Here is a 20,903-nt window from a genome sequence, read left to right on the forward strand (position 1 = left end):
TCCAGGTGTCTGCCTCAAGCTGCAGGGCTGTGTTTGTAGGACAGCCCAGCAGCCCCTGCCCTGTGGTAGGTATTCCCACAGGATCAATGTACTGCAGGGCCATTTGTTTAAAGGATTCCTTGTCACATTTCCCTTGTTGACTCTTCTGCTTCCTCAGCCCCTGCCCTTCCGATTCCTCTGGCAGCTGTTCCAGAGAGAGCAGCACATGGGTTTTGACAACTGATAACTTCAACCCTTAGCTGGAGATAAACATCCTTTTGAGAGGGAAGGCAACTAGGAATGAAAGAGGAGTAGCATCTGAACAATTATGCTTGAAATTTATTATTACTAATCTTGTATTTTATATGTAGAAGCACCAGATGTTAATGAATAAAAGCAGTGGAAAAGCTGTTGCTGTCGACATGACAGCAGGGCTACATTTTTGACCCCTTGTTTTGTGCCTAGGGGCTGGTGGGATGCTATGAAGCTCAATTAATGTTTTTTCTGTCACTGGCACAGGTTCTTCAGTGCACATGGATCAGCCTTGCTGCCAAGCTCTCTATGACTTTGAGCCAGAAAATGAAGGCGAGCTTGGATTTAAGGAAGGGGACATCATCACTTTGACCAATCAGATTGATGAGAATTGGTATGAGGGGATGTTAAATGGAGAGTCTGGCTTCTTCCCCATTAATTATGTTGAAGTGATAGTTCCCTTGCCTCAGTGATTGTGTCATTCGAGCTGTGAACATGATTTCGACTGAAATGGATTCACAAATGTTCTGTCAGTGTGGCATTCTGTGAAAGCCTTGCTATTTGACTGACTTACTGACTTTTGTATGCGTCTTTTTAAAATGTATTTATTTTATATTCAAAAAGATTTCACCTTCCCTGATTTGTCAACCTGCAAAAAAACCCATACCCAGTTTTTTTGCTTTGTGCCTTGAAGATCACTGTATGAAGTGTTTACTGGTAGCTCACTGTTGCTCCAAAAATGCATTTCCTTGCTATTATTGTATGTGGATTATTTTTTATCTTTGGCTGCAATGATTTTACTATTGAAAACCATTTTAAAAAATACTGTTAGTGAAGCTAACTGTAACCAGTTCCTAAGTTACTGATGTCATTGAGCTGTTTTCATCTATCACACCGTAATTTATTGTGAACAAGTTAATACATCTTTTGCATTGTATGTTGACAAAAGGCAAAGTGGTTGTTGTCAATATTAAGATGATGTTGTACTAAGTACAAGTCCTCAGCATTGAAAATGGGTATAATTTACTGATCAAAATGAATAAATATTTCTGTGGGAAAAGAACAGTGATTGCTGCTCCTGTACTGACGGTTTCTGGCACTTGTTTGAGCAGGAGGCCACTTTTGCTGAATAGATCAGCTTTCAGTGACAAACACAATGCCAACTTAAAAAATGCATGAGTAAAAAATGTATTCATTTTATGACACCTCTGCACTGCAGTTTTAATAATCTTGCTACTTCTCTATTGTTTGCTCAGCATTTATGTCTGTTAACATCTTTTTCTAGCATAAGGAAAAGAGAGAAATTCCTTGGAATTAAGTACAAACTGCCCCTAGTTCCACAGGGTTTGTATAGAACTCCAGTGAGAGAAAGGGGGTGAGTAGTATTGCTGCCTACTGCACACAAATGAAAAGTCAATATATTTTTATTTCTTGTATTTAGTTGAAAGGGATGAAAAGGAGGAGAAAGAGAAGAATAGGTGATGATGGAAAGATATGTAATAACTAAAAATATACCAGAAAAGCTTCAAAATTAAGGAAGAATTCTGGTGTCAGAAGTACTCACCCAAATGAAGAAATGTTTTCCTGTTTACCATCTCTTGGTTTGCTTAGTCATGTAGTAGTGACTAAACAAAGTGAGCAGCCCTAGAGGAAGACGTAGTCTTTTGGCAATTGCTTTCCATACAAGACAAATTGATGAGAAGAGAGCTGAATTCTTTACAGACAAGCTGTGTACTGGATTCCTCTTAAGCTCATAGCAGTTCAGCTCTAGTTGAAGCAAGTGATAAATATAAACAGGAGAGCAGAGTGCATTGCTGAAGGTTTCTTTACTCTGTAGTCCCTAAAATCACCAGTTTTATTACTTCAAAGTCTTTTGAACCACTCAACAGAAATCATTGAACAGATAGACCTTTATTATTTAATCTGCAAATATTTAAATCCAAGACTGCTTTTATATACATGAAAAATATCTTTAATAGTTAAAAAAGTTTTAAGAAATTAAGATAAATACAGCAAAGTTAGAGCAGCAACTATTTCTATTGTTTGAGGTGGAACAAGTCTTAAGCCAGCATCTACTCTTGATGTCTCAAAATTAGAATTCTTAAATAATGTAAGAGTTTAAGCTAGCATAAGGAAAACCTCACCTTAACACCTGCATCCTAACACAAAGCAGGTCTTGAATTTGGAACTGAAGACTTTGGCAAGTTAAAAGACAGCCAAAACACTATTCCAGCATTGAGAGAAATCTGCAGGCTCAGCTGCTTCCCTCCTGCTCTCAGGTGGAAGTTTATTTCATGTGGCTCAAAGCCCTTCCTTTCCCCAGGGCCAGCAGGGGAGCAGTTGGGTGGAGAGACAGAGTGACTGCAGTGCCCCCGAGGCTGACTGTCCCCTCCTGAGGGTTACAGGACAGGCTTCCCCTGGAGCACGGAGTGACAGGGAGCTGCACACTGGCCCAGAACCAGTTTTCCCCCAGCTGTCCTATAGACACACACAGCTGCAGCCTGCAGGGAGGTTTAACACATCAGGGCTCCAAGAGCAGCAAGTTTGATGTGTTTTTCACTACAGTTGGGGCTCTCTAGTTTTGATTTTTGACTAGCATATTTTTCTCTCTAGCCCCTTAGAAAGCAGTTGGGACCAATCAAACAGTGCCAGCAGCACTGGTCACAGTGCCTGCTCTGTCAGAATGAGATGCTTTTTCACATTTCCAGGATACATTTTTCCAAGTTAAGGCTGGCACAGCTCTGCTGTGATACACTGTATCTAAGAATATACAATACTGAAACGGGGACTTCCAGCTGCTAGAGTATAGAAACAGTACATTTAATAACAGGCAGGAATATTTTTTACAACTTGCTTTTAATTCTAAAGTGTTTCACTCTAGGAAGTGATCCAGACCAGTTTTATGTATTTCTGCATCAGGATCTGAGCAGGAAACATTTCAGACACCCATCACTCTTTCTGGACAGTGTTTTACTTCAGACTTGCTCAAGGTGCAAAGGTGTGATCGGTCCCATGTTTCCCACTCAGCCTGGAAAGAGAAATTGCCTTTGGAGAACACCGTATCAGAATAGGCAGCCTCATGTTCATTGTCAAGTATTTAACATCCTTTTAGGGCACATGTTTAGAAGCTTTGTAAACTCTGTACCCTCCTCTGTTTCAGCAGGTCACAGAAACCAGATCCTTGTGTAAAAGTAAAAATAACTTCCCATGGAGCTTGTATTCTACTACTCTTTGTATCAGTGAATCCAAGGCCAGGGTCCAGGATCAGAAGGTAGGAAATTCCATTGTGTTATGGACAATGCTTCTCACAAAGACATCAGATGGAATATGTGAATTCCAAATTCCAGATATTACAGAAGATATCAACAAACACACAGTCTGTGTCACCGGGGACTGAGAGGTGTTTCTAAGATGATTGTCCACATTACATGACAGAACAGCTGGGATCTTCATTTTGCTGCAGAGAGAAATCATGAAAATATTAGACTAATTAGCATGTGTACAAACTTAATATTTCTTGCTGGTTACCTACTTGATCCTCATATAGGCAGGTAGGCTTTTTAGCACTTTGCAGATTTAATTACTTACTAATAAAGCAAAGCAGATTTTCAAGAGGCAGTACATGAACTGTACTACACAAGTCTTGAAGTCCATGCAATACATAAGCCTGTGCCTTCCTTAAAGAAATGCTGTCAGACTGCCCATCACTACCTCACTTCCCAGGCATCAGAACCTGATGGCATGCAGAAACATGCTGCCCTCCTTAGGATAGTAAAAGCAGAGCAAAATTTGGAAAGCCTTCCTTTGAAGCACAGCATGCATTCTTCTCATTATTTTACTGCATGCAACAAGTTAACTTCTGTTTACTAAGCAGCCATTTCAGTACTATCGAGGCAATAGAAGCATATAGGTATTAATGTCAAAAGTTTAATAGGAATTCAGCAAACAGGAATGACATTAAAATTTGATTGGAAGTATTAGAATTGATTCTTACCATAAATGGCACACAACTGTATTGTAAAGTTGCTGATAAAACAGATTAGAAGTGTAAGGAAAAAAGTTACTTTTACTTTCCATCACTGTTTATTAAACAAGTCATACAAGTGAACTCAAAAAATGCCTTTTGAAACAAAAAGAAGCCACCCTTGAGGAGAGGCTCTACTCTTGAGTATGAGAAGGAGCTTGTATCACTAAGAGCCCAGAGGGCAGAACAGCATTAAAGACCTTCTCAATAGCCTATTTAATGGGGTCTCACCATCCTTCAGTGAGACTGAAAATATTACAAGAATGTGCATGCAAGTCAGGAGACTGATAAAGATCCTTTAAGCCACATGGTATTGTGGTAACAGATTTACCCAGATTCTGTTTGAAAGGAAAAAAAAAAAAAAAAAAAAAAAAAAAAAAAAAAAAAAAGGCAGCAGGGAGTAACTGCCTGTTTAGGTACATTTTTTTTTCAGAAAGACAGTACTAAGGTACTTTCAAGTTAGTTTTCAGGCAGATACATTATGAAAATATCTAGGAAATGGCAGTGGGAGCTTTAACTTAGTGCAGTAAGATCTGACTCCTTGTAACCAGCTTTGGGAAGAGCTGTGGTAGCTTAACAATTGTCAGCAGGAAGGAGAGAGTTTTTAGCTAAGCATCCCCTTGCTCTCAGGCTTTGGAGTTTGTACCATAGTACTGTTTGAGATCAAGACACAAACCAGCTTGAGTCAAGTACAGGCTACAATTGTTTGGTTAGGACCAACTTAAAGCCCTCATATTAGTTGGTTTAGACTATTTCAGCAATTAAAGATAGCTAGTAGTATATCCAAGTACAGTAGGAGTATCCAAAACACATCAGTTCAGACTCATATTAGGGTCAGTCAAAAGCCATTTGACAGGGCTGGATAGTCTTGCACAGGATATTGCACCTTGCAAATTTGTAGCCAAAAATTTGCAAGTATATTGACCTTAAGTTCACACTGAAATCATCTTAAAAGCAAGCTAGGGATACTGAAGTGTCAAGTCACTTCATCCTACAGAAGAAGTAAATCTTTGTTCTGTTCTTAGGTAACAGCTTTAATTCAGTCAGATATTCAGATGAAACAGACATTAAAGGTGGTATTTTCAGGGTGTCAGTAATAAGATATCAAATAATTAATGCTACTGTTTGATCATACTCAGAGAATAAGCGAAATTTCAGTTGCATTTCCAATGCAAAGCCATGCAAGCTACATCCTACGTGGGACAAGAGACTGAAGCACTACTGATGAAGCAAGTTTTCTATGAGGTGACAAGCATGATTCTCACCATCTCACCTGCTTAAGGATGCTCACAGGAACCACTATCATGAAACCAAACAACATTTCTTTTTTCTTCTTCTTTTGGTCTGACATCAAGAAAAACATTAAGAGTTGCAGGATATGAGGAGTACTTGAAGCAGTATTTTCATTTAGTAAGGACAAGAAATGGCCACTGAATGACTCTGCTGACAGCATATATTTAAACTTCAGGCAGCTTACCTGAGATGCAAATTCTGCTTCACTGCCAGTTATTTCTTCATAATCATCATCTTGCTCACTTTCCTCTCTGGGTACAAGCATTATCTTCCTCTCTGCGAGTTCCTAGAATACAATTGAATTGCCACTAAGACCCCTCAGAAATGAAGCACAAACAAGTTTGGCATTAGGACAGTAGAAGTGTTTTATTATTTCACTTACCTCACCATCATCTGTAATGAGTGTAACACCAATATTATCCCCAGCTCCCCAGGACTTCTGAGACTTCCAGACCAGATCACTAGGACCTGGGCTTACACCAGCAGCTGCACCCCAGATCTGAAACAGATTTACAGCAAGCTTCTGAAGAATCTTTTTCTGTAGTTAGATTACAATTCAGTTTAACATATATAGCTATTAAGTATTTTAATACCAAAGACATCCAGTAGGACAAACTGAACCACTGCAATCCTTGGCAAGTTAGTTCTTTTCAGGACTACCAAGAATGGTGGTAAAGTTTTTCTAGCTGAAGACTGTAAAACACTGCAGAAAAGGCTGTTAACTTGTATCCGGTGTAGAGGTAGCCCTGGCTGGCCATACAGAACATTTGAGTCATAGAACCAAGCCACAGTCACAGACATGCTCAGGGCAGCAATTTGTGTGTGCAAGAGCCTCTCACCTGGGGTCACTCACAGTGCTGTTGAGCAGACTCCTCCACAGTGTGGAGTAGCAAGTGTTCAGCTCTTACATCACATCTACACATACTTAGAGTATGATTTTAGAGCTGGTATTTCACTTAGTACTACAAATCATGAGCTTGGCATTGCTGACCTGGAGTAGGCTAAAGATTTTAGCAAGAGTGAGTCTACAGAACTTCTATCAAGTCACAGGGAAACCCTAAGAAAAACTAGAATACCATGATTCTGTTTACAATTAGAGCACACTGCAATCTGGGATGATCCAAGTTCTGTCCAAGCTTTTGAGGAAATCTATTTAGTATTTCAGATCAGGTTGCTTCAAGGATTTTCCCCCGTATCTATCTCCACATAAAATAAGAAATTTAGTTCTTTAGACACTTGAAGTATCTATTTAGTTTTCCATATTACAGGAATCTCTACTGACATCTAACATAACATAAGAATAGAGCTCTAAGGAAGTTTTACAAACACAATACCTACTGTAACTTCTTGTCCTGCCTGAAGAGTAAACCGTGAAGGAAACTTGTAGGTAACATCTGCCACGCTTTCAATACGTCGTCTCAACACCCAGCCATGTAGAGGTTGATCCTGTGGGACAAGAAAATTCTCTCAGCATTACAGACCAGCATTACAGACCAACACCACATGATTCAAACACAAGGTTCTTTCCAGAGTCATGGGCCAGTTTTAGTTCCACTCATGTAGCATACAAGTATCTGACAATTTTGAAGAAGCAGCCACATTTCCATTAAAGCCTCCCTATGTTTTCTCCTTATACTTTAGGATTAATCTTAGTCAAGTTAAGCCACACCTCTTCTTACCTTCCATTAACAGGAAGGTCATGATACTCTTTACCAGGGAGATTCTGATAAATGAAGTTTCCCATGGCCACCTACCAACTATATATATACACATCTTAAAACTTCACAGGTCATTCTGTATTTCAAGCTGAAATGGCTAAACTACAAGCCATATGTTTTTAAATCCTGATGATGAATTCTAATAGTTCTAGATTTGCAAACTAAACTAGTGGAAGAATTAAATAATTGGCCAGCTAAATTCTCTGCAGAGATTAGATATCACCAACTCTACTCAACCTTTTAGCTTTTCTAAGTATTTTCAGCTAATGTGAACCATCTTTATCCAATTTACTAGACACCCTATTTAGTTCATCAAGGAGAAGTAGTACTTCTGGTACTGCTAGCTTGAATCTGATGGCAAACAGCTGAAGGTGTTTGATTTCTGCATAACAGAACCCCCTGCACCTCCACCCAGAGGGTGGTTCCCAGACAGCCCTGGGAACAGAGCACCTGTAGTACCAAAGTTCAGTCTCTAGTCTGTCACTAAGCTAAAGCCATTCCCAAGCAGTCATACATTGCAATGCAGACTTGCAAATGGAAGTACCTCATTGGAGTGATTTTTAAGCCTGACAAATTTCCCATCTGCATCAATCTCTTCAATAGATATATTTCCAGTAGCTGAAACATGCTGAATAGTCTTAAATGCAGCACTAGGCTCCCTCTTTTTGGTTTCTCTGATTTTCCTTTTCTTCCCATGCAGGAATCGTCGCCCCTGACTTGCTGCTTGAGTTGCCGTGCTGTGTGGAGCTGGACTGGGTGACAGCTTTAGCCTAGGGGAGAGTCAGATAACATTCACCTGACTATCTGACATGCTTTGTTTCTTCTCATGTCTACCCTCCCACTACATCCAAGCCTAACAGCTTCCTATAGCCAAGCTTTCCATGAATATGAAATTTTACTTTTATTGGCAAGTGTAGCTAGGTGGTTTGTTAAGTTTGGAAGACAGCTCGAGAGTTCAGAGCAAGCTTATATTAATAGAAGATTCACAACTGCACTAAATATTCCTTTAAAATCTCAACAGACACAATCTTCAGTGAAAATAATTTTAAGTTTTTGATCCTTCTTAGCATATATTCAGAGTTCATGTTCTCACGATGCACGCATCTGCACAGGCAAGTTGATCCAAGTTCCCAGCTTCATGCATGGAACTTGAATGCTCTTTAAGATGTAGCAAAGAACTTTGAGACAGTTGACGAATGCTTAATGGACCTTTCAATTTTATCAGCTGGATTATGAAGTTACTTCATCTTACTGTACCATGTGGTAGATGTGGGATATAAATACAATTTACAGAAGATGCTTCAGTGACTGAATAACTATATTAATGATGTGCTTAATGTTTGTTTCTTGTCCCCCCACATTCTGAAGGATAGAGTTAGTTTAGAGGTCTTGAATGCAGCAAGGTCTCATAATGAAGATCTTGTCATAGCCTACCTCTGTTCCTCTCCTTCCAACATCTTTCTATACGCATTTATTTCCAAGTCTAGAGCCAGCTTCACATCTAATAGATGCTCATACTCTTCCAGCTGTGTTTGTGCCTGCCTCTGAGCTTGTGCCATCTCTTCCTCCTTTTCAGCCATACGCTTCCGATGGAGATCACGATCATAATCCAGCAAATTCTGGAGCTCCTTTATTCTGCTCTCCAAAGCAACATTCTAAAATTAAGGGGAGGGGGAAAAAAAAAAAAAAAAATCAAACCATAAGTGAAGATTAGACAGAAGAGGCCAATATTTTGAATTGAGAGTAAGTTAAAATAATTATAATGTTATACAAATAAAGACAGTACCTGGGTTTGATATTGATTAACTTGAGATACCAGAGTATCAACTCTCTTCTGTGTTTCCATCAGTTCCTCCCGAGCAGCATTGGCAAACTCACTGTTTCTTGCTGCAGCTAGCAGGGCATTCTCCACCTGTGGATAAGTCACTGTCAGTCCTGAGTTGCACATTAGCATGTATTATAAATAAGGAAGGAAAACCAAATAATTTTCACCTGTTACATCTAGAAATAGTTATCTTTTACTGAAGTGTGCAGATACCAATAAAGTCCAGGTCAGAAAGTTCTGTATTGCTTTCCAGAGAGGTTTACACAAGTTTGACATTTATGTCAGAAAATGATCAGGTAGTGAAAATTTCTGGATTAGGATATTTTAGTAATGTATGAGGATTTTGTATGGATATTAAGTAAATTGATTCTCCAGAAGAACAATGGAGACACTTTTTAGAAGCTGCTTGTCAAAGCATAGAGCTGCAGGATATTGGATGTACAAATCAAACTATTATCACTCTTCCCCCAAAGGTCTATAATTACAGAATTTGTGCTTATTTACAAGCAGGATTGAATTGCTCTACAAATACCTCAGTCTTAAGATGTCCCAAGAAAGGGTAAAGTACTCCTTCAAGAAGTACTTACAGAATTTTCAGTGGAAATAGAAACACAGGCATCCAAAGAAATTCCTTGAGTTGGCATGCAAGTTGGTGTGTAGGAAAAGAGGTTTTATTCAAGACTGAAATTGCTTAATACAAACATAACACACCTTGGTCCTAAATCTGTCAGAAGTCTGAAATATCATCAACTTCTCCTAGTCACTGCCTGTATTTATGCTTGAACCAGTTTTGTTTAGGATCAAATGTTTGCAGAAATCCTACTGTCAAATTTGATACTGCTTTGAGATTCTGTAACAACTTATGCCAAGAAGCTCTGCAGTGAATGCAGGGGCTCCATCCCTCAGCTGTCTGTGCCACTGTGACCTTAATTATGTCAAGGTGCAGAGAACTTCAATCTTGTTTTACTTATCATCTGTTACAAACTCACCTTGGCACTGAATGTTCGCTCCATCTCGTCTTTGTAACCTTGAATTTGTTCTTCATGTTTTTTTCTGAGCCCCTGCAGAGCATCTGAGAGCTTACTCTCAAATTCTCTTTGGCGGCCAGATTCTACTTCTGCTATCCTGCTCTCATGGACTCTTTTTGTCTCCTTGAGCTCCTAGGAGAAGAAATTTCTCAGAGAATAAACAAGCCAATACAGTTTGAAACTGGATTTAGTGTACCAGCTTCACAAGTCCTTCCCTGCTGAAGCAGATTTATCATTGAGCATACAGTAATTCATCTTTATTCATATATTATTACTCCATTAAGTCTGGCACATCCACCTTGCTGCCTCACTGTTGTTCTTCCACCTCACTGCCACCATTGCTTAAACTAATAAATGTAGTAAATATTTAATTTGTAAGACTAATTCTTCGAACCAGATAGATTCTGTTCATTTTTCAACTTAGAACACATACATACACAGTTCAGTTTCTTTAAGCATTGTTACTTCACTTATTCTTGTTCTATTCAAAGAAGTAATAGCAGTTGGTAAGAAAAATCAGAATTCTCTATCAAACCATACACTCTGAGATTCCTACCAGTGAGAAGGAAGTTGGTTTACATTCATATGTAAACTAATTATTTAGCTATATGTACTGACTTATCTCATAAAGACACCTCTGAGAAATGTTAAGGAAGTTGGAAACACAAGTTGCTTAACTTCTTCACTTACTTTAGGCTTCAAGTAAACATCTGGAATCATTCAACAGTAACTAATATACGCACTATCACTTACACAAAGTAATATATTGGGATTTCAGTTATCTTGTAAGAGCAACCTAGGAAATTTGTCACATCCCTGATACCTATTGATACTATCCCAGTTAAGATGAGGCCGTGTACTTTCTTAAGCCTTTCTAGTTAGGTGGATGTTATGAGCTGATGGGCTGCCATAGGTTGCTAGTTACCTTTTTAGAGATAAAAGCAACGTTAAGATGGGCTTTAAGTGTATCCAGGGATCATGGACACATAAAAGGATGCCTTGTTAATAAGCTAAAACATACATCTTCATGAAGGCGCTTCTGGAACGTCATTTCTTCCTGCAAAGTTTTCATATGGTTTTCTAGGTCCACCCTCCTCAACATTTCACTGTTGAGATGCTTTTTAGTATCCTCCAGTGACAGATTCAGCTAGAAAAGATAGACAACAGGGTTACCAAAATTAAGAGGTATTTTTTCAAGTTCGGCAGCCAATTTGTTACAGGTCATTCAACCTAATTACCACAGCAACCAAAATGCACTGCTTGAGTGAAGTGGTTTACTCTGGAAATTCTTATGTCAGTGGGATCCAAATATCAGCAACATATAGAATCCTATTTAATTGTCATGCAGACCAGATTTCTCCCAAGGCAAATATAGAACAGCCCTTAATCCCACTAGCTAAATTTGAGTCCTCAAAGTAGACTTCTGATGAATCAATCGTATTATCCATATATATTCCTCCTCTTTAAAACTGTAATTATTCCAAACTTCTTCCTAACTTCTAATATAATTTTGACAGTTAATCCTCCAAATTCAGCCTATGTTGACAAACTAATATACAGTTTCAGTATTGTACACTTTCCTGATGTGTTAGAGAATGCTACAGGGACTATAGCAGTGTATTTCATCTTGCTTTGACTTTAGAACAAGAAACATTACATCCTATGGTCACAGAATTAAAGGTACCTACAACAGGTGGAAGTTTTATGGAAACCACCAGTAGCATTTACCATCAGCAAGGTTGTGGAAATCCTTTTGTCTACCTGTCACTGTCATAGTTACCAGGCTTTCTCTGCTTTTAAATATCAATAACTAATTGAGGAAAATCAAGCAAGAACTGCAGGAGCAAAGGCAAAGTTTATATTCCAGTAGCAAGCCTTACACTGAGTACATGATCCTTTAATTCACGGAGCTCATTCTCCAGAGTCCGGTTCTCACTCAGGGCTGTTGCTAAATCAGCTTCCTTCGCATTTAGCTGCGCATCGAGGTCTCGCACACGGGCCTGGGCCACGCTTAAATCACTTTCTCTTTTAGAGTTCCTACAAGGGAGATTTTTACACTGTTAAGTGCAGCTAGTGAGGGAGATTTTGTTCTCAATGTGTTTCCCTTCAGAGGGGTCTGTGGTTAAACACAGGAGAGGCTTGTCAGGCTCACGGTGAGAGAGAGCACAAAACAAACGGGCCAGGGCGCTCCGACAAGCATCACTGGTTACACCAGAGAGATTCCTGACCCATTTTCCAGCTCGTTCAGGGCGCAGCCCATGCGGAAGCCAGCTATTTTCCACGGCATTCCCAACGGGAGAGGGAAGGGACAGCACGGGGAGGGCTGGGCACGGTCAGTGACCGGGGCCGGACGATCCTTCACGGACACCCCTGGCCCCAGAGGAAACGCCTCAGGACACCCGGGCCGGGCCGGGCCGGTCCCTCAGGGGGCGGAGCGGGGCTGGGGCTGCTGCCGGTGCCGTTCCTCCTCCTCCTGCCCGCGGCCCGGGATGTCCTGCCCGCGGCACACAGGGAGAGCTTTGTCCCTCTGAGGCCACCGGCCAGCCCGGGGAGCTGCCCCGCCGGGCTTGGGCTCTGCAGCCCCTCAGGCACCGCCGCCAGCGGCCCCCTCCTGTCCCGTCCCCTCCCGTCCCCTCACAGCGCGGTGCGGGCACAGCGTGAGGGGGGCTCGGCCCTCAGAGCCCAGACCAGCCCCACACCAAACCGCAGGGACACCCGGCATGGCCAACACTCCTCAGCTGCCATCGGCACCACAGTGGAGAAGTGTGAGAAGGGCCCACAACGAGTTCCTATCAGGGAAGAACACTGTGATAATTCCCCAGGCTGCTCCAACTTTTAAAATCCCTGCAATTGCCTGCCCACTATCCACAGTCCCTGCCCAAAACTCCTATTTGAGATTACAAAGAGTAAAGGAAGTTCTCTCTCCTTTTTTTTTTTTTTTTTTTTTTTTGCAATATCAGTTCTGCCAAGTGGCAAAGTTGTGTCGACTCGTACAATGAGTTTTCCAGTGGATAACCGAGACCAGTTGGCAAGAGTCCAGCGATTCTGCAGGATTGATCAGCTCTAGAAAGCCTGAACTGCAAGGAAAGATTGGAAAATACTAAGGGTTGTTTAGTCTAGAGAAGCAAAAAGTGACAAGAGACAGAACAATTTTTAAATACGTGAAGAACTGCTGCATAGAGTTAGGGAATCTGTTTTCCATGTCTATTGTGGAAAAGACAGGAAGCTCCAGGCTTAAACTGCAGGGAGGAATACGTGGGTTAGATGTTAGGGAGAGGAAACTGACAGTTCACCACTGAAACACACAGCCTGGGGGGGATATTCTGGAATCTCCATCATCTGGAATTTAAAATAAGGGTTACACAAAATCTGCTGGAAGAGTGCAGGTATGGCTGGTTCCAGCACAGGCCTGCGGCTGCTGCATCAGGTGCTCGCTCAAGGCCTTTTCCAGCCCTGCTTTGCAGAGGCATTTGTTGACTGCCTTGTGCTAGAAGTTATTTACTCTTTACTTGGACTCTAGGAGAAACATAGCCCTGCTAACAGTGAAAAACAAGATAATGTGCTGTAGTTTTAGTATTTAAGGTTTAGTTCTTTTCCAGGTATTAGTTATTCACCTTCCTTTTGGGGTCTCTGCCACCACTACCACTAACTATACTAGATATATTAAGTATGTCAATAGCACTACATAATATTGACTGTTTCATCCTACAATGATATAAACTTCATTCTGCAATCAAAGTCTGTGCAAATCTGAAATTCCATTAGTATCTGTTTTAACAGTTCATTTTCCAGTGTAAGCATCTGACAGCCAGGCTCAGGTTTCCTGGATTCTTTCCTGAAAAATATTATTTTCAAAGAACCCTGGAGTGAGACATTTCTTTAATAACAACAATTTCACAAGCCTGACTTAGACAAGAGCATTTACTGCCCTTTTAATCCAAGTTTGGGGTTCAGAACACCACTTTACAGCCCTGTGCAGCAAGCAGTGACAGTTACAGTACTCTGCAACATTCCATATTACCAACCATGCCAGAGCTAAGTGTGGCCTACAGACTATCAATTACAAGCAAAAACTTTGAGGCACTGCCAATCACATTCCTTGTAAATCAGGATGTCATATAGGCTTGATCTGGAGAATTTAAATAATTTTACCAAAAGCTTTCAGGTGTGTTTGAAATAGATTCCAGTTTGTCAAGGCCAAAGGAGGTCAGCAGCACGTACAGAATTCATTCTTACAATGTCAGCTGCTACACTGTGTTTGGCACGTTCAGGAGCAAAATGCACATCCACACTCTCTGCTGCAGAAAGGAACTCGTCTTGTCTTTCTCTGCTGTGTTACCTCAGATGCTTTGACCTTCCTGAGGCTCTGAATCAAACCAACATGCTTATCTACAACTCCTCCTCCCCAAACATCTTTGGCCTGCTTCCAGTCACCATTGTTTAAGTAGTAAAAAACCAAATGCAATCAGTTTATTGTTGTCTAAAACCTTGAGTTTCTTAATTGGTGGTTAATAAGAGCCAGTAGTCAATGCTGTTGGGAAATTATCTGGTGAGATTTCATTCTATAAGAGTTAAACAGCCACCAGGTTATTTAAAGAGTGTATAAATCTAAGGACACGATACCCTCGAAGTTTGTTCCAAGTCATCTGAGACATTTACAGTTAGGCAGCCCAGATACAACACACATTAATATTAGGACTTGAGTCTAGTCCTTTCAGAAACCAATATGTACCACATATCATTTCCCATAGCTGTAAATTTAACCACTTCTAAGACCTAGTTATTGTAAAGGAAAAAAAACCAAACCAAACAGTCTAGAGGACTGCATTTCTGCCAAGTCTAAAGCTTTACAAATAAAGCCAGAGTTATACAAACACAAAGAGCATCAGAAAAGTTTTAGAACAGGCATTACCCCTCTCCTCACTGTCCACTCAAGTGGCTGGTTAGATTTATGAAACAGATCTGTGAGCCAAAACCCAGCATGCCAGAGACAAGCCCAACAACCGTGCAGCTGGAAACAGAAGCTTACAGTTAAAAGCATGTTTTACTCCCAACTAGACCAGCTACTTGAGTCATACTGAGTCTGTGAAGGGGCAATACTTCCTCCAAGCATTAAAAGAAGAAGCTGGTGCCTAAATTTGCTCTGATACAAGTTTATAACAGGATGCAAGGGGCCTGTGGACATCCAAATTATTACAAGTCTATAACTAATATAGGAGTACAATGGGACATTACAGTAACTAGCAGTGCTAGTAGGTTGTATATTTCTAAAGCGGAAGCTTTTTGGGACTGAACACTTGTTCACACACTTCTTCCTCCTTCAGGAGGATGGGACAGCACTTACATTGCCTTTGTTGAGGCTTGTTGAGCCCAGATAAGATGAGCCCAGCCTCAGGATAGACAGCTTACAAGAAAGTCAAGCTAGAACAGCAGGCAGCTCATCTCAAAAGCAACTAGGAAAAGTTCTGAGCAGTACCAACCTGGACCAGGTAAGGCACACTGCTCCCAGAACTATCTTCTCTCCGTATTCCCCTCTAGGCAAAGTCTGAGCTAAACAGCCCCAAAAAGATGCATTCTGACTCCATATAAACACTCCTTCCACTGCTTCGTAACTTTCTAGATACTTGCCAGCATCTTGAGTGTTTGTAAACACAGGTGTGGTGCCAAACCCATGCAGCTCTGCATTCATAGCCCAGAAGAGCACACAGCACCCCACGCTCTGCAGGAGCCCCATGCCCATCTCAGGCAGGTGCTGATGTGACCCCCCAGCATCGATGATACTCGATGTCATCCCAGCACACCTTCGGAACAGGCACCCATACACCTCCTAACTCCAGAGGGCAACATCTTCAGGGTTATCACACCCGCACGACCTGGACGTGAAACATCACCGCGCACTCCTCCCACAACCCAGGGGCTCCTGCCTGAAGCACCCCCTTCCCCTCGCCCTGCAGGAGCCCCGGAGAGGCGGCTCCCCGGGGTGTCCCCGGGCAGGGAGGCCTGCTGGGGGCCGGAGCACCGACCTGACGTGCAGCTGCCGGTGCTCCTCGCCAATCTTGCCCAGCTCCACCTGCAGCGTGGCCCGCTCGATGGCGATGTCATCCAGCGCCCGGCGGGCGTCGGCCAGCTCCGCCTCGTACCGGAGCCGCAGGCAGCCCAGCTCCCGGTCGCTGCCCTCCTGGTGCTCGCTCAGCCGCTGCTGCAGCGCCGACTTGTCGGCCTCCAGCGCCCGCACCCGCTCGATGTAGGCGGCCAGGCGGTCATTGAGCTGCTGCAGCTCCTCCTTCTCCTGCAGGCGGCTGAGCCGCGCCGGGCTGAGCGGGGACTCGGCGGAGCGGGCGGCGGAGCGGCTCCCGCCGGCCGGCGTGGGGGGCAGCGCCGTGGCCATGGCAGCCTCCGCTCCGGGCCCCGCCGCCGCCGGGCCCGCCCCGCGCAGGACACCCAGCGCCCGCCGCCGCCCCGGTATAAATAGCCTCCAGCTGCCGCCGGCCCGCGCCGAGGGTGGGCAGCTTAAAGGGCTCGGGCTGCGCCCCGCGGCCGCCCCGGCCCGGCCGAGCCATGGAGAAAACTCTTATTTTTTTCCCCTTCCCGCCCCCCCCCCCCCCCCTTTTTTTTTTTTTTTTTTTAATTTTTTTTTTAATTTATTTTTCACATGTACCCTTACTGCATCTTATCAGTCCAATGATGCTGCCCGGAGAAGGCGGGGAAGGCAAAACCCCCCGCAGCCCTGCGTTCTCACAGAGCGGTGCAAAGGGTCGGGGCAAACCCAAATTCCCAGCTTCAGGAAGATGCACCACAGCTGCAATGATGCTCACACTCCAGCATGCTGCTGCGTCAGTGCTCTCTGCCTGTTGTGTCTGGGCTTTTTTTTTTTTTTTTTTTGCAAATTGTTCAGCTGATGAAAATAACCGGGTTTGTGCTGCTCTTTGTGGGCGTTTTAAGCTTTACTGTCAGCCATCCCACTTATATAGTATTCTGGTTAAAAGCTGATGTGTGAGCAAAAGGAAGAACGGAGGCAGAAAGACAACCTGCATGAAGACAAATGTGTGGAGCAGTCTGTAAAGCCTTACACTAATTACATTTAATAAAAATCAGTGTTTAGTAAGAAAGTTGCTTCAGCACTTCTTTAGTAGTGATGTGAACACTGATAATTGTCAGTTTTCTCTACCAGCTAATTAATTTCCCCCTTTTAACTTCCATTTCTGAGAGCAGATGCTGTAGGAAACTCATTCAGTATGAGCATAAAAATCTCAGAACATTAGTATAACTGTAAATTACAGTGTTTGTTGTAGCAGCTACAAGAAATGTCAATTAAGATCTTAGCTTAAGCTGTTATTTCCTACACAGAAAAATAATCTTGGCATCCTCTTAGAGTTCTTTAAATGTAAAGATAGATTTTTATGAAGATTGTAGGCATAAATTCAAGCTCCTCTTTATAGGTGGACAGGCAGGTAACATAGAACAACATAGTTTGTCCCAAGAGTGTAGCTGGGGAGTTTAGAATTAAGTCGTTTATACCTCTGGACACAAAGTTACAGAGTAGATAAGGATACAGATGAAGGTGTGAATCCAAAATAAAGATTTTTTTTTTTTTCTGAGCACCTTTACACATTTTTATAAAAACCCAAAACATAAATTTCAAGATTCTAAAGCTATGTGCAGCATGGGAGGGACATAGAGCCAGACTAAGCTCCTCTGGTTCTTGTCCGAGTAACACCACCAGGAAATTCCTTCCTGCAGAGCTGTTCCAGCGTTTTATTTTGATATAATGAGTACTTGTTTGTCCTTCATTGCCAATAGAAAGCTCAATTAAAAAAAAAAAAGGGGGGGGGGGGCACGGTTTAAATCTGAACATGCACCTCTAAGACCAAGATGTGTACATTTGAGGGTTTATTTCAGCTTTGAAACCTCAGTCCTATACAAAGAACACTGTGATCATGTGTCATTGCCATGCTTGATCATTGCATGTTACTTGCCAGCTGTTCAAATACATTGTATGGTTTTGGAACAGATGCAGGGCAAAGCAAGAAACCTGCTATTCTAAGAATATTTTTTCTTGTCTGCCAAGACTTTGTAATAATGCAAACAAAAACAGCTGAAAGAAATAGTTCAAAAATAGTCCGAGCTAGTTTTATCTTTTGTATTCTTGACCTACTCTCCCTGTGTGAGAACAGAAGGAGGCAACTTAAGAAAAGCATAATAGAAGTCTGTTGCTGATTCTTTTCTTCATGACTTTTTTTTTCTGACTTCTTCTTTGATAGTCTGCATTGCTTAGACCACAAATATAGCTGAGGAATTCCTGCAGAGATAAGCCTGTGCCATCCTTTCCTACTGTTTCAAGTTTAAAGATATTAGAAATGTTCCAGGATTAAGAGATAAGGGGGAAAATGTGGGAAAAGGTCCATATCCCAGAATAAATCAGAGTAAAAGATAGATATGGGAGATTTAGACAGTATAAACAGATGCCACAAAGTTGGAATAAAAAATATTGTTGATTTTTTCAAGTATCTTAATAACCCCTTGATCTTGAGTTGGTGAAATGAGGTGAAAAAAAGAAAACAACAATAAATATACAATAAAAAGCAGGAAAAAAAAATCAAGTAAACTTTTCGTTATCCTTTTCCATAGGTATCTTCTAACTAATTCCAGCCAGGTGTAAGCAGTATTTCCATATTGGTCCCAAAATATTGTGAAGGCTCTCAGGGCACTAACAGCCTCATGACCTTGACCAGCCTCAACTGAAGCTTCTGCCCACGCTGTGCCCAGGGCTGCTGGAGCTCCACTTAAGCTCTGGCCTGGCTCTCAACCCTCCCTTCATGCTCCCTTGTGGTTTTGCTGAGCCCTGGTGGCCCATGGACTGATTTTCTGGCTTGGTTTGTACCAGCTTGTTTACTGAACTTTGCCTGGGCTCTCTGCAGCCCTGGCTGTCCCCTCTAGCCCCCGTGTTCTCACCTAGGAGCAGTGGCACAGGGCCACAGCCTGTGTGGCTCCTGCCCTGCAGCCTGCCCACCTGACTGGGCTCTCTGTCTGAGATATTCACTCTCCTGCCCTCCTCCTGGGGGCTTTAGCTAGCTCAGTTATTAGGAGGATTTGGAGAGAATTATACCAAGGACAAGGTGAGATATCTCAGAAGAGGCCCTTTCCCCGGAACCTTTGTCCCAGGCGTTTATTCTTCGAATTTCCAGGGGGGAAAGACATAGGACAAAGGAAGGGGAGACAATTTATAGCCTCCCAGCTCAGAGGAGAGATAGCTGGACCACAGCCAATGGGGTCAAAGAAGGAATTAAGGGTCACTCTAAGTGCTAAGGGACTCCAGGGGGTCAGGAGGGAGAGACCATTTCCCTAGAGAATTACAACATCTGTCCTTTTGGGAAGCAGCTGGACTTGGCCACTCCTTGGATGACAGTTTGTTAGAGCCATGGCTGCTACATACTTAGGTAAAGCGAAAGTTGTTGATAGTAATATCACTTTTAGACTTCTTTGGTGACCCAATACAAAATGCTTGAATTGATATCTTTTCAAGGGTTAATAACTTTGGATAACTTTTTAAATTGATAACTTAATTGATAACTTTTCAAGGGTTATATGTAGTTGAGGCTGTACATAGTAAGCACTCAGGTTTGACTATTGTGACAATTCTGTCACTATTTGTCTGTGCTGAAAAATATAGGCATAGATGCCTATAGAATCAGCACAAACAATGGAAAATGTAGCATTTTGGTGTTTTACTCTGAATGTTTTTCTGCTCTGTAAGTCACCAGGGTGCCTTTTCCTAAACATCCACTGGAAACAAATCAGGAAATCACTAGACAGTATAACACCTTAAGGAGCTACTAGGTATAGCAGTAATACCGTTTCAAATGATATTACCCTGAGGCATTGGAATGTATCAATAAATACCTTCCTAAGCAGTCTGTTTACAGAGAGCTGTTAGTGACTAACACATGACCAGAGCTAATGAGGACAAATTGAGTCCTGTTGGCCTGATAACAGTACCAGAGTAGGCACTTTTCTGTGAGAAAAATAGAGATCACCCACCAGGAAGGTTAAAGGGCAGTTTCTGTGTCATTGGTGGTAGTACAGAGAGATGGGAAAGGTCTTTGCAGAATACATCACTGCACAAGTGCTCCTCCTCTGCAGTTCTCCAGTCTATGCCTCTATTTGCTTGGTTAAATTAAGCAGTACAAGCCAGTTGGCTTGTAGTGGCTTTTGTCTGCTTTGGAACTACAGCCTCCTATAAATTGGTAACGGGGAAAAAATAATTTATTTGTGGCCTTACCAGGTGCAAAAGTAAACAAAACTTTGTTTGCTAGAATTTGAAATGTAGAAAATACACTTGATAATAGCCTTTTGTAGGTAACACTGAGGAAGTTCCTTGCTTAGGCTATCCTGGTTTCCAGCTGCCAGTGACCAAACTCTGCTCTCAGCTACAAACACAGAAGCTGTTGGTACTCACAGTCTGTATTGGTACTGCTGTGCTCAGTACCTGGCTTGCTGCCTGCAGGTGCACAATGAAGTGTGCATTCATCTTCTCTTTTCATAACCTCACTCTGTGTGCCACTAGTATTCATCTCAATGATGTATCATGCGTTTCTTCTAACCTTTTATTTTTTTTTTATTCCTTCCTTATGATCTCTTCCATTTCCGTGTTGGTGTGTGTTGTGGTGGATGTCGTGACATGTACAAGTCATCTTGTAACACACAGGCCACCCACTTTGCTCTTGCTCTTCCCCAGTGAGCCATTACAGTGAGGGCAGGTCTTGCTGACCTTTGTCTGTTGCCCA

The 20,903-nt window shown here is 42.1% G+C and overlaps 2 protein-coding genes across 7 annotated transcripts in view; one reads left to right on the forward strand and one right to left on the reverse strand.

The window, feature by feature from the left end:
* The window catches only part of SH3GL3 (SH3 domain containing GRB2 like 3, endophilin A3), a 42,632-nt gene extending 41,353 nt beyond the window's left edge, over positions 1 to 1,279 (forward strand). For all 3 annotated transcript variants that reach the window (XM_083871318.1, XM_083871319.1, XM_083871320.1), the window contains exon 9: positions 499 to 1,279. In XM_083871318.1, coding sequence (XP_083727444.1) covers positions 499 to 704 — 206 coding nt within the window. In that variant the 3' untranslated portion in view covers positions 705 to 1,279. The remainder of the gene's footprint in view (positions 1 to 498) is intronic.
* Positions 1,280 to 2,161: 882 nt separating this feature from the next.
* LOC310914435 (lamin-B3-like) lies at positions 2,162 to 17,090 on the reverse strand. Of its 4 annotated transcripts, XR_014591037.1 has the most exons (13): positions 16,143 to 17,090; positions 12,000 to 12,156; positions 11,141 to 11,266; positions 10,081 to 10,251; positions 9,053 to 9,178; positions 8,701 to 8,921; positions 7,811 to 8,036; positions 6,887 to 6,994; positions 5,931 to 6,047; positions 5,733 to 5,834; positions 5,529 to 5,599; positions 4,226 to 4,257; positions 3,616 to 3,688 (listed from the first exon to the last, which is right to left on the reverse strand). XR_014591037.1 is itself a non-coding variant. In XM_083870566.1 (12 exons), the coding sequence occupies exons 1-12, from the start codon at positions 16,505 to 16,507 to the stop codon at positions 3,496 to 3,498; spliced, it is 1,944 nt and encodes a 647-aa protein (XP_083726692.1). In that variant the 5' UTR covers positions 16,508 to 17,090; the 3' UTR covers positions 2,162 to 3,495. The 4 variants fall into 4 exon arrangements, 3 of the variants coding, with proteins under 3 accessions (XP_083726692.1, XP_083726694.1, XP_083726693.1); XM_083870566.1 differs by lacking the exon at positions 5,529 to 5,599 and having other exon boundaries at positions 2,162 to 3,688; XM_083870567.1 differs by lacking the exon at positions 4,226 to 4,257 and having other exon boundaries at positions 3,591 to 3,688.
* Between the last annotated feature and the right edge of the window lie 3,813 nt (positions 17,091 to 20,903).

The sequence above is a fragment of the Zosterops lateralis genome (genome assembly GCF_965231275.1).
Source record: "Zosterops lateralis genome assembly, chromosome: 13".
Lineage (NCBI taxonomy): Eukaryota > Metazoa > Chordata > Aves > Passeriformes > Zosteropidae > Zosterops > Zosterops lateralis.